Here is a 12,214-nt window from a genome sequence, read left to right as displayed (position 1 = left end):
TTGAGTCTCCTCCGTCCTTTTATTACAACCCACGATGCTTGGATGAGCAGAGCCTGGCAGGGGTCGGAGCTCTGTAGGTTCTGCAGTGGGGTCGCCATTCCCCTGCAGTTCCCCACTCCTGGCAGCTGCCCGTGCCGGAGTGGCATCACAGAGCTAGCCCAGAGCTCCGGTGCGGCTAAGGAGCAGCGTCAGGGTTATTCTCCTTTACCCTCTTTCTTCTCTTCTCTCCCTCCTTTTCAACCAAATGAATAATGATTTGAAACAGAGGAAAAAACTTCACAACAGAAAGATCCCCACTGGCTTGAACTGCATACAACCCTCTTCCTACATTATCCCAAAATTCCCCCAAATAAACAGAATTTGAATTAATTTTAAAATGTTTGAAAACCCAATGAACAAATCTCTTTAACTCCCCTTCAGAAAACTTAAAATTCCCCATGACAAGGGTACCCACAACTTGGGAATAGAAGTCCTTCCCAGGAGGGCTAAGCTTAGACCTACTGAGCTTATAGCCCATTCTGGTCCCTTTCATCGCTCAACGGTAAAAGGAGAACAAAAAGCATAAAAGGCCCCAAAAATATGAAACTCACAGTTTTTCTTCAGGCTGATGCCTGCTGAGCCAATGGAAAACTGGAGGGTGGGTGGCTGCCTGACAGCTGGTCCTCAGGGGACTCTTCTTCCCCAGGTGGTGGAGATGAGGGTCCCGGTTGTTGCCCGTTGAATAGCCCCTGCTAAAACGTAGGGGGTTCTCCTCTGGGGGGTGGCAGTCCCAGCAGCAACTCACTTCATAGTGGAGCGCATCTTCAGGGGCTTCCTCACCTGCCCCACGTTGGGCGCCACTTGCCGCAGCAGCCGGGATGGCAGGAGTGCCAGGACCTTCCTGAAGAAGTGTCCTGAGAAGGATGGCTCCCAGAGCAACAGGCACGTCCTTCTCCTGGCCTGGCGAGCAGTGTCCAGCTCGGCAGCAGCTTCTCCCAGGCAACACAGGGAGGAAAGGACTGGAGCTCTGGCTAGCAATTCCACAGAGAAATTAGCCTTTATTAGAGCAGGGCCCTCTGTGGAGGGAGCCAGCACAGAAGCTCTCTCAACTGGGGAAAAACTGGGCTAGATATGGGGAAGGTGAGAGACAGGGAGAAACCAGTAACCAATGGGATACAGGCATGGGGCTGGAGAGTAAATGGAAGAACCAATGGTGAACCAGGGATTAACATAGGGTTGCAAAGGTCTCTGGGGGAGAAATTTTGCTCTCCAGAACAACAGGGCCTGTGGATTACAGATGAGTTCTCCAAGGGAGTGCAGCAAGCTCTCTGCTGGCTGGTTCTTTGGCCTCCACAGAAAATAAATGCTAATAGCATATTTTCCATTAAGGAAGAGGATGACAGACAAACAGAAAGATGTTTTGCTCTACAGGTGCCAAGATTACAAAACAAGAAACACTAACAACTCCGTATTTTAAAAATGTCAATTTACTTTTCCCAAATTCTTTGTCTTCAACATCCATTAGAAGAAAAAAAAGAAAAGAATAATGCAATTAACATAAAAGTGTTGTGATTATTCAATTTTTCCATTTATTCTTGCACAAAAAGCCAAACACATCCATTTCAGACAAGTTGTAGCATCAGCAGCATCCATTATCTTACAGAAACCACATTTATGCACAACTGGAAAAAGCAGTTTCAAAACACTTCCATATGCATTAAAATAATTTTTTCAGTTTTTTAAGTTTTGTATTCTGAGTCTTTAGAAATGGTGTTTTTACTAGGTTTGGTAGCCTCGTCCATCAGTTCCTTCAGCTGCCCAATCTGTTCATCACGGAAGTCATTAAGTTTTTCTTCTGTCAGCTGGATTCCATATACAGCCTTTTCTCTCAAGTTTTGTTTGTCCTCATTAATTTGTTGCTCGATCAGTGCTGCATAGTTCTAATGAGAAAGAAATATTAAGGTCACAAAACTGACAAAAGCAAGATTCAGGTCAACTTTTTTTAATAGCATTTTATTGTAACAACATACTTTAACACAATCTCCTACAGTCTATTAATCGACAACAAATGACTAAAAAAATTTACACTTTTGATAAGAAAGAAAAGTTATTAAAGCATTTCTAGTATCTACAGTCAATTTTATGCAGCTAGTTTAAAATGCATATATGTATAGTTTAATGCCTTATCATATACTACTACTGAAAACAAAACAAAATTTAATTATAGATCTAACATATGTATTAAAATAATCTCTCCTATATAGCAGGATATCAATAGGATACACTTTGTAAACACTTTGAAACCATCCAGAAAAGCATTGTTCCCAATTTTCAGCTAAAAGAAACCTCGACATTGTGTACTGAACTGTTAATCCAATTACCACAAAAGTAACTAAAGCCACTGCTTCAGCTGTGTGTCTAATAGTTCCAGAGAAGTGGGTGAGAAGAAAGATATTCATGAGCTTATGATAAACTTCAAAATGACACTAACATAAATACATTACATTGTTAGTGGACCATGTCAAGCCTTACTGAAGTCAGCAGAATCTTACCAACCCTGTTGCAAACCTTAGTTCATGTATATTTAAAGAAAATAGGTAGCTAAAACTGAGGCAAACAAAAATAAATTTTATTCATACGGACTCTGAATCAAACTGATTCTTTAAGGTTCTTCCCAACATCACCTCTCCTGCTTTTAAATTAAACAGGCATTCAGAAACAGTGACACCCCAGTTAATTCCCATGGTAAACTTATACCTCAGTGGTATTACCTCATGGTAGAGCTGGTGTAGGGTTTAAAAGAAACTAAATAGGTTTTTTCCCAGTGATTGAACAATCACATGGTAATGATAAGATAAAAAATTATAATGGTTAATTCTTCAACTTCGCAATTTACATAATTTCTTATCAAGGCAGATGAACAAATGTGATCTCTGAAGCTACCCAGCAGACCAGTAACACACTGACAGTTACACATCAATCATTCCACCTCATTCTATTTTATTCTATCTTTGCATTTCTGCACAAAACAATTCATTCAGTAGTGACTCTGGACTAGAAAAAAAACAAAAACAAAAAACAAAAACTAACAAAGCCACATAAAAAAAAAAACCCAAAAGCAAATCAACAACCAAAAAACCCACACAAACAAACCCCACACCACTTTAATTATACTGAGCAACAACATTCACAGCATATAATTCAGAAACAATACTGACAGCAAGAAATGAAAAAGTCTTTCCATCTTATCAAGAGATCTGACTGAACATACAAACCCCAAGAACCCTTCATGCAGTGTCCTATCAGTGCAGGTTCCACAGCTGGAAAAAGGTCCTCCCCACTGCTAATAACAACCATCTGGGAGCAGCCTGCAGCTACTGCTGCAGGCATGAGCTCTGGTACCCAGAAATAAGTCCAGTTAAGAAACAGTTACAATTCTACAAACTGCTGACTGTTTTCCAAAAATATCAAATTAATTACTGGCAAATAGTCTGCAATTTTTTATTTTTTTTTTTTTTCATCTAACATCACAGTATTTCATCTCACAGCACATCAGCATTATAGAATCCAGATCTCGGAAGTGGTGGTCCTCAAAAAAGCTGCAGTGCCCACTCTCATAGGTGCCCTGCACCCAGACACAGGGTCATGGACGTCCCCTACTCCTTACACCAGGTGTTCTGCTTCCAGTCCAGTGGGCTCCCATCCGGACATCACTGCTGGCTCTTTCCCCCCACTCATTTTCTAGCTGAACAAATGTTTTGTACATGCCAGAAAGCCTCAATAGTTGAAGTTTCACATCGATCTGCAATGTGAACAGAAATTCAAAACTGGACAGCGGAATCATGCTAGGATCTGGTTGGCTCCTGACAGAAAATGGAGCTTTCTCACCTCATTTTACCAAAAGTCAGTGGTGCATCAAAGAAAGTATGTTTCAGCCTTTATAGAAGTGCTGAAAGCAAGATGAACTATATGGTGTAACTAATTTTTTCTGCCTGTGTTACCAGATGAAGAAAAAACAAAGTCTGCATTAACTGTTTAATACATTAGTGTTCCCTCAGAAACGAATACTATTATTATGTGATTTGAGGAAAGGTACTGCATGATTTGATGGTACACAGTAATTTAAGATTCAGCTCCTATATAAAAAATGTGCTGTCACCCTGCAAATTAAAGCCTCCTGATAATGTTTTCATAGTTTTAGTTACTTTCCCATGAAAGTTCTATAAACATAAGTTGTTTATCACATTCCTTCTAAGAAATGTCTTTTGATGGACGTTTCGCATGACCAGTGTGATTGGGAAGGTGGTAACTTAATTATCCAATCCCTGGTCACTGTTGAGAATCTATAAATACTAGATTCAGAGAATAAAGTGGCCTTCTTTCCTGTTCTAACACTGAGAGACATTCATGTGAATCATTTTGTGTCCTTTAGCGACAATGTGCCATTTTCCTAGCAGCAAATGAATTTAATGTGCTGAACTCGAACGTTTTGTAACAGGTTTAAAAACATAATGAAAAATAAAAGGGGGAGAAGCTAACATTTATTATTTCAGTAATATAACTTTCATCATAAAATACAATAATCACAGTCTCTCTCAGGTAATAAGAAGCAGTATATTCATGTATGGTCTAGTTTTCATTAAAACTTAATAAATGCAGAATTTAACTATTTTCTAGTGTCATCTTCCTTATCAGCAGAACTGAAACAAATTCTTGCTTAGCTTCCTCAAACAAGGAAAATTACTTCACTTCTGCCTTTCGTTCTATGTTATATTTAACTATATCTTCCAAATATAACAAAACTCCTTTGTCGTCAATCATGACACAAATCCTCAGCAGATTTTTCAAGGGCATCTTATTTCAATTATGGATCGCACTGTGCTCACACAAAAACAGAGACAGGAGACAAAATGGAACACAAGTAATCCTGCACCCTCACAGAGTCAGCCTCAGCATACACAAGGATAGCAGAGGGACACAGGAGCTCTCCTCCCTGGTGGATTTTTAGGTTGGTTGATTGGTTCTTTGGAAGTAGCTCTTACTACAATGATCCTCTGCCTGCACCAGCTGTAAACTTTCTGGGCTTTTACATGAAAAAAGCAAGCAAAACCCAAATCACCACCTGAATGGCAAAAGCCTTTCCCCCTTGTATGTGACTGCCACCACAAACACAGAGGATCAGAATCAAGCTCAAGTTACAACCACCTCTCCTGACCATTTACATTCAAAATATTTATTTTGTATTAAATCCCAGCCTGCTGTCCATCCACATCACAGACACCCTTCTCACCCTAAAGGAGGCCCAAGGTAACAGTCCAAGGTGCAGACTGGACACGCCACCGCATTTTTTTATTGTTTTTTTTTGATATTTTAGCTTTTACTTCAGAGAAGTTGTAGACTATATAGAAGAAGCTTAACAGCTGAACTACTAGGAAAGTGGTATTTTTAACACTTAGGGGAAACTGGATATTTTTAAAGAGGGACATAACAGAATTAAAGGAGAAGAGTTAAAGAAGCCTCATCTGCTTTTCTTTTAACAAACTGGGTGCAATTACTAATAAACTTTTAAAATGTGTTACTGGGACTGGGAGGTAGGGTTGGACGAAGAAACTATAAGCTAAACATATTTGGCAGAAACTTCAGTAGTTTTATGAATTTCTTATAAATTATTATTACTGAGTTTAGCACAATAATTATTTTAAGCTGTGCATATTTAAGCTGGGTGTCTCTGTGTGCAACCACAGAGACACCCAGAAACCCTCTGTATCGCCAGTGCGGAGAGACAATCCCTCACCTGAAAGGGGAGGTCATGCTTCTACCTCAGATCACTGGCATCTACAGCATGCATGCTGAACCCAAGCATCAGGCTCTCTTAAAACCCTATGAGTAAATGCTTGCACCTCTAAATGATTTATACCAAAAACCAGAAAGTGTTTGCTATAATCAATAACCTTAGGGGGTTTTGCTTAAATTTACTAAGTGAAGCAAATACAGATTTCTCCTCTGCTCTCTGACTCATAGGCATTCACAGAATGCACAAATTCATTAAAAGGGCAAGGGAATGGGTGACATTTGAGGTTTAAAATACCACACATTACAGAAAGAGCATCAGCCTTCTTGTTTTCCAAGTTGAAAAATGATTAAATAGAAAAATAAAAGCAAAAAATACACAACCAAAAGCCTCACTTCCTGACTGCCAGATATATACAGTCCCACCAGATACAGTCCACACTGACACACATTTATCTCATATGCTAAACAATTGCTGATAGACATTTATTATTTAATCATAAAATTAAATGGGTTAAGATCCCATTTTCACTGGAAAGAACAACAATCATAATTTTTATTATCATAATTTTTATTTTTTTCTAGCATCTTCCTAAACATGTACAATGATGCACTTTAGACAATTGCTCCAAAAAATCTCAGTAAGATATGTCTGTTCACAGTAACTACCTATACAATTCACTTTCTAATCAGATTTTCTCTTTTAAAAAGGTCTAAAATTTTTATCTCCTTTAAGCAGTTCAAGTATAAAGCTGAAGTATTCATTCATTCCAAAAAGACTATCTCTACCTGTAGGCAAATTAATGACAGCACTGATAAAAAACATTACTGTGGCCAGATCAGAAAATGCTACTCTGAGATGTGTTAAACAAAGCACAGCCAGGCACTAGAAAAATGCTATACGTTTATTTTAAATTTATTTCTTTCAGGGTGACATAAAAAAATTAGCATGGCCTGACAGGCCACTGTCATCGCTCCCTTGGAAGTTAATTTCAAATTGCAGCATTTCAACTGTTTCTGCTGTTATTCAGAGCAAAATCAAATACATGCTGCTAAGGTGGCAGCATGAACAGCTGTGAATGAACAGCACAGCAAGGAGCACCCTGTTTTTATTATTGTACACAGATATGTTGAGTCAATTATTTCATATTAATTCAGATAGAATTCTGCAAATTATTTACTATATTTTTTACTATGAAACTGTTTTGATGTTAAATTGAGAATCAGAAAAACATACAATATTACAGAAGTGCTTTTTAAATGGGCACTACATCCCATGAAATTCCAGAGTATCTTCATAAATTTTACCTGAATTCGTAAGTATAGTTAGAAATGCAGCAATAAACCCATGAAAATTCTACCTCATTTAAGGTCAGCTTGATACACCACTTCAGTCAACATTTTCTTGCATTCACATACACAATAACCCATAACAACCTATATTTCACCAGATAAGGCTATTAAAAATAGCCCTAAACATTTTTAAAATTGCATAAAATACAATTACTGCCAACTTAATAAACTGATGTGAATAAACACCTCTGTAAAGTCCCACATCCTCTAACAGGAGCAATCTTTTATCAATTTCAAATTTTAATTTCAAATCGCTTTTGGTTTTGTAAAGCAAAACATTAACATTTACATTAACATGTAAAAAAAGAAAACCAATATACTACAAAGAGTTCTGCATAAGCCCTCACCCTGCTTTTGAAAATACTTATCAAATGGTATTTGAATGATACCAAGTAATGACCTATGGCAGCATTAGAAGAGCTTCTTATGTGAATAATTAAAACAGTAATTGCTGGGAAAAGGGCAACAGAATGAAGAATTAAGACCTTCACTCTGAGGTACCTAGCACAGCAGAGGACCTCTAGGGAATAAAGATGTCCAGCTCCACTGCAAGTCTTGCAAGAAGGTGAAAAAGCAAATTTCTCGTGCAGCATTTGAATCACCTCAGCAGACACCATATGAGTAACTACATACCAAGCATATACAAGAAAGAAATAGCTATTGTAATTCATGAGAAGCTCTAAAACAAGTTGTGTGAAGTGCAGCTTGGATAAGCTATTTTGTATTTCAGTCCATTATTAGATGGAAAAATTTGCAGAGATCATTTCAAGCCAAGTCATACACTTGCAGTGGGACTGCCTACACCTAAGTATCACGTGCCTAAGTGAAGCTAGAGATGTAGCTTGTCTTTGTGCTGGCCATTGGAGAGAAAAACTTCTGTCTTAAACATGATGTGATGACTGGATACACTGTCCTCCAGAGATGTGGGTCTCTTCACTGAGAAAGCTACTACATACATCTGTGTCTCTAGCTGTAGACAACAGCTATCTTAATCAACTTCCTTGCTTATGGTAAAAGAAAAATGTTCATTAGTTATTTTGTTTTGTACTTTTTTAATTACAAAGGCAACAAAAATACCATTTCTCTTTGAATGACTCTACAATCCCTCCCCTGGAGCTTGTTTTATCTTTTTCTAATGCTGCTGATATCAGATGTGGCAACATCCAAAAGTGAAACACATGAGAGAAAAAAACTGTACTTCCTCTTTATCTTTAGAACTAACTTTGAATTACACATAATTTCATTTCTGGGGATGAAAGAGCATGTCACCATTTCCAATTACAATGCACAGAGGTAAAACAGATTTCTCCAGGACAAAATAGATGCATCATAAAGAATAGGAACAAGAAAACATCGAAGTTTACTAACAGTTAATCTGAAAAGAAAAGCCTTGAGAACTTGAACAATATCAGGTTTTCCCAGGATATTCAAGAAGGATATTAGTATGTGACTATCAACCAATTTCAGGGAACTGATCAGATTAACACAATGATGCACAGTATAGAATATAGAATTTTTACCATAAGGGGTTTGGAGTTTTGGGTTTTTTTCAGCTGCTTGCTTGTTTGCAATTTGGGAGCAAAGAATGAAAAATTGTTCAGCTGAAATGGAGCCAGGGAATATAATTATGTAATACTTAGTAATCAGCATGAAGAATTATTATTTGATCAGGAAGGTATAAAATGGACTGCTTTTTCTGAACACAGTTAACTAATATTGTTAAACTCAAAGAAATGACATTTATTTAGAGGAATGTGAAAAAAGCTCAAGGACTAACTCAGCTTTGTTTGTAGCTTAAATAACATGTTATTTTAATATCCTTTTTTCATGTAAGATTTATGAGATCCTAATTTGAGGTGAAAGTGGGAAGTTTATGGCCTGGCCATCAAGGTAAACATATGTAAATGCTATTGCATCCAAAATGGAACACAGCACCATTAGAGTACAATTAGAGTGACTACTGTCATTTGTGGAAAAACACACTGTGATTATTTCTTTCTTTCTGGGTGCAGAATACTTACACCACTATTGTACACTGGGGCCAAAATACAGGTCAATAAAGCTTTTTGCATCATCTGGTAACAACCATAGTCTAAGTCTTTAAGTTTCTCTCCACTTAGGTCAATAAGCTTCATCTTAATCCTTACACAGAAAGCCTGATCTTTTTCTAAGGAATAAGGAAGTTAAAAAATTTGGAACATACGTGGACATTTAAGCAAAAATAAAATGGCCAATTAAGTTCTGGAAAGAGAGATCAATCTGAAATGTGGGTGCAGCACAAGAAATGAAGCAGGAGGAAGACATGGAAGGTAGAACAAAAGAAATGGTGGTGCAATTGGGTTCCAATGGCTAAACAAGATCTTGCCACGGTTCTCTATCCTTGGTTGTATCATTCAAAGTGTGAGTTTCACTAAAAAAACAGTGAGAGACTTAAAAAAATATTCTTTCATGTACATACCCGCATTTAAAAGCCTTTTAAATTGTTATTGGACAGAAAATTACTTGGAAGATAAATATATTAACACCTCCACTAGAAAACTTATTAAACTCAAAAATTTAAGAACAAAATGTGGACAATTATTCAGTCCAGATCTTAATCTGTAAAAAGCAGGATGAAAATACATTGTTGCTAATACCAAACTATCAGACTGCTGACAAATATGGACAAATAAGCTACGGACCAGAAAAATTAAATTTCAAGAACATTATTTCATCTTCTCATACAAATCCCAATAAAAACCCAGCAATTTGAAATATGGTTATTTCTTGACTCAGTTTCCATTTTACTTTGACATTTTATGTCATGCATGGCAGCTCTCTGGCTAATAAAAAAGCAATGTTTTATCTGGTAAATATTATGCTATAATCTCACAGAATACCCAAGGATTTATTGCATGCTGTTAATTTAAAACAAGGCAAGGGAAAAGACTGGAAGTCATAGTATCAGTTTGGTTTTAGGAATTTCACTTCTAAAGCATCAGTTACACTGTAATATTTCTATTTAAACATTAAGCTAGGAAATCTTGGCAAAGTGTTTCACTGCAGATAATTCCCAGACAAATATCAACACTAAGTACAGGCATTTTACCTAAAAAAACCCACTAAAGACTGTTTTAGCAACATAAGCACACAACTATAATTAAAGCTCACAATGCAAACATCACTTACAGACTTCTTTAAACAGAGGACAAGCATCTCAAATCTGCAGTTATTTCTTTCAGAAGTATTACTTCTAGATTTTCAAGGAAGATGATGATTTCACATCCAGATATTCACAAAAGGAAAATAAAGCCAGTTTCCAAGACAACCACATTAGTTGCCAGACCGCTAGATACTAAGAACATGCAAAAGATTATATATCCCAGATGATAACATTTCAAAGACTTCCATACATGTTCTTCTACTCAATTTATACCTAATGATGCATTTAAAGTGTACATATATATCCAAAAGAGATTTGTTTTTTTTATTTTTCCATTGCATGCATTGCTACATGCTCATTAGAAACAAAACCTTAAACTAATACAACAACGAAGAAAACCTCAAGTATAAATGAAAAATTAATCCACTAATAGGCATCTTGTATTGATTTCCATGACACCACAAATAACCCTTCTGCTGAGGGTACACTGAACTTTTTACTTTAATGGACTTGTAGAAGAAATACGTGTTTGAATGAATTAAGTCAAAAGTCATGGGCAATATTTAGTAAACATACAAGAAGGGTATTAGCGTAGAAGTCGCATATACCCCTAGGGACAAACAGACAGAAACTTCCCCAGTTTTAAATGAACATAGCCAAAGTTATCTGTTCCAATACAATACGTGGGATACTAATTCAGCAAAGCAAATTTGGCATGAGAAAACACTGAATCAGAGGCTGATTTCTTTGGCCAGTGTTACCATGGTCCCTCCAGTAACAGGGGACAGAGACACGCCCCACCTCAGCGCTTGTGGAGGCATTTAAAACGACAAACAAGGAGTCATGGAAGTTTATCTACTGGCTTCTTCAACAAGACACAAACATTTTGAGGTGTGCTCTTCACAGAGCATTACTTAGGAGACTGACCATCAATAAAAGAAAGCCTACACACAGGCAGCCTCAGGATTTAAAAAATTAAAAAAATACTGCCAGTGGGAAACACAGGTGAATTCTTATAAGGGTATTATTTATCTAAGTATGACATTTAGTCTGGAATTTCTGAAGGTCCTGGTCTGTAAAAATAAATCAGTATGTTTGGCCACAATCACTTGGTTGCAATTCAGTCCTTCTTACTTTTAAATAGCAGCAGTAGGACATCTCTATGAAAATAAATGCAAATTGATGTAACAAGTATTTTCCTTATGACAATAAACAACACACTGATTAATATTTGTAAATTCACTCTATGGAAAGAAAGTTTGCTACTGCAATTAACTTAATGAAAGACAAAAAAAGTTAGCTTATTACTATCTGTGCTAGACCCAGTGCAAATTTTTAAAGTTCTTGTCACTGCAACCAAGTTTGTTAAATGGCATTCAAGTTTTAGACCAGACAAATGCTTTGTATACACATACACCTATACGTCTGTCAAATGAAATTAATAACTTATATTGTTCAAAAAGTCTTCCATATCCTCCAAGCAATAGACTAAATCACAGCATTTCCTTCATCTTTAGTTTTATTGCTCTCAAAATTACAACATAAAGTTCCTTAACATATATAGCCAGAGTCCTCTGGTGTAACTGCAAAGATGCTCAGAGAAACTAAAAGTTCCCATTCCAAACCTGAGCTTACTCTTTCACCAGTTTCTTAAGGTAAAAAACTCTAGTCTACAAATCTATGTATCTTACCAAGGGTTTTTAACTTGCAGATTTTTATATAACTTCTGAACTACTTCAGAACTAGCCACAGAAGTTAACTGAAGAAAGCAAATGTGTCAAGAGCTGCTAAAAGGGAGCATGAATCTTTATTGACTACATAAGAACCCTCCAATCTGAGAAATCAAAAAACTTCTGTAATCATCTGCAAGTCACTATCGGTTTATCCAACAGCTCTGACATTTAAAAGGATTTTTATAGCGTCTGCCACAATACAGCAAGTGACAGCCAC

At 36.9% G+C, this 12,214-nt stretch overlaps 1 protein-coding gene across 2 annotated transcripts in view; it reads right to left on the bottom strand.

Moving 5' to 3' along the window:
* Nucleotides 1-1,545: 1,545 nt before the first annotated feature.
* The window catches only part of SDHAF3 (succinate dehydrogenase complex assembly factor 3), a 29,134-nt gene continuing 18,465 nt past the window's right edge, over nucleotides 1,546-12,214 (bottom strand). For both annotated transcript variants that reach the window (XM_058831858.1, XM_058831860.1), the window contains exon 2: nucleotides 1,546-1,919. In XM_058831858.1, the coding sequence (XP_058687841.1) occupies nucleotides 1,719-1,919 (201 nt within the window). In that variant the 3' untranslated portion in view covers nucleotides 1,546-1,718. The remainder of the gene's footprint in view (nucleotides 1,920-12,214) is intronic.

The sequence above is a fragment of the Poecile atricapillus genome, chromosome 2 (assembly GCF_030490865.1).
Source record: "Poecile atricapillus isolate bPoeAtr1 chromosome 2, bPoeAtr1.hap1, whole genome shotgun sequence".
Classification (NCBI taxonomy): domain Eukaryota; kingdom Metazoa; phylum Chordata; class Aves; order Passeriformes; family Paridae; genus Poecile; species Poecile atricapillus.
The sequence above is the reverse complement of the archived record's forward strand: the minus strand, read 5'-3'. Positions and strand labels throughout refer to the sequence as shown.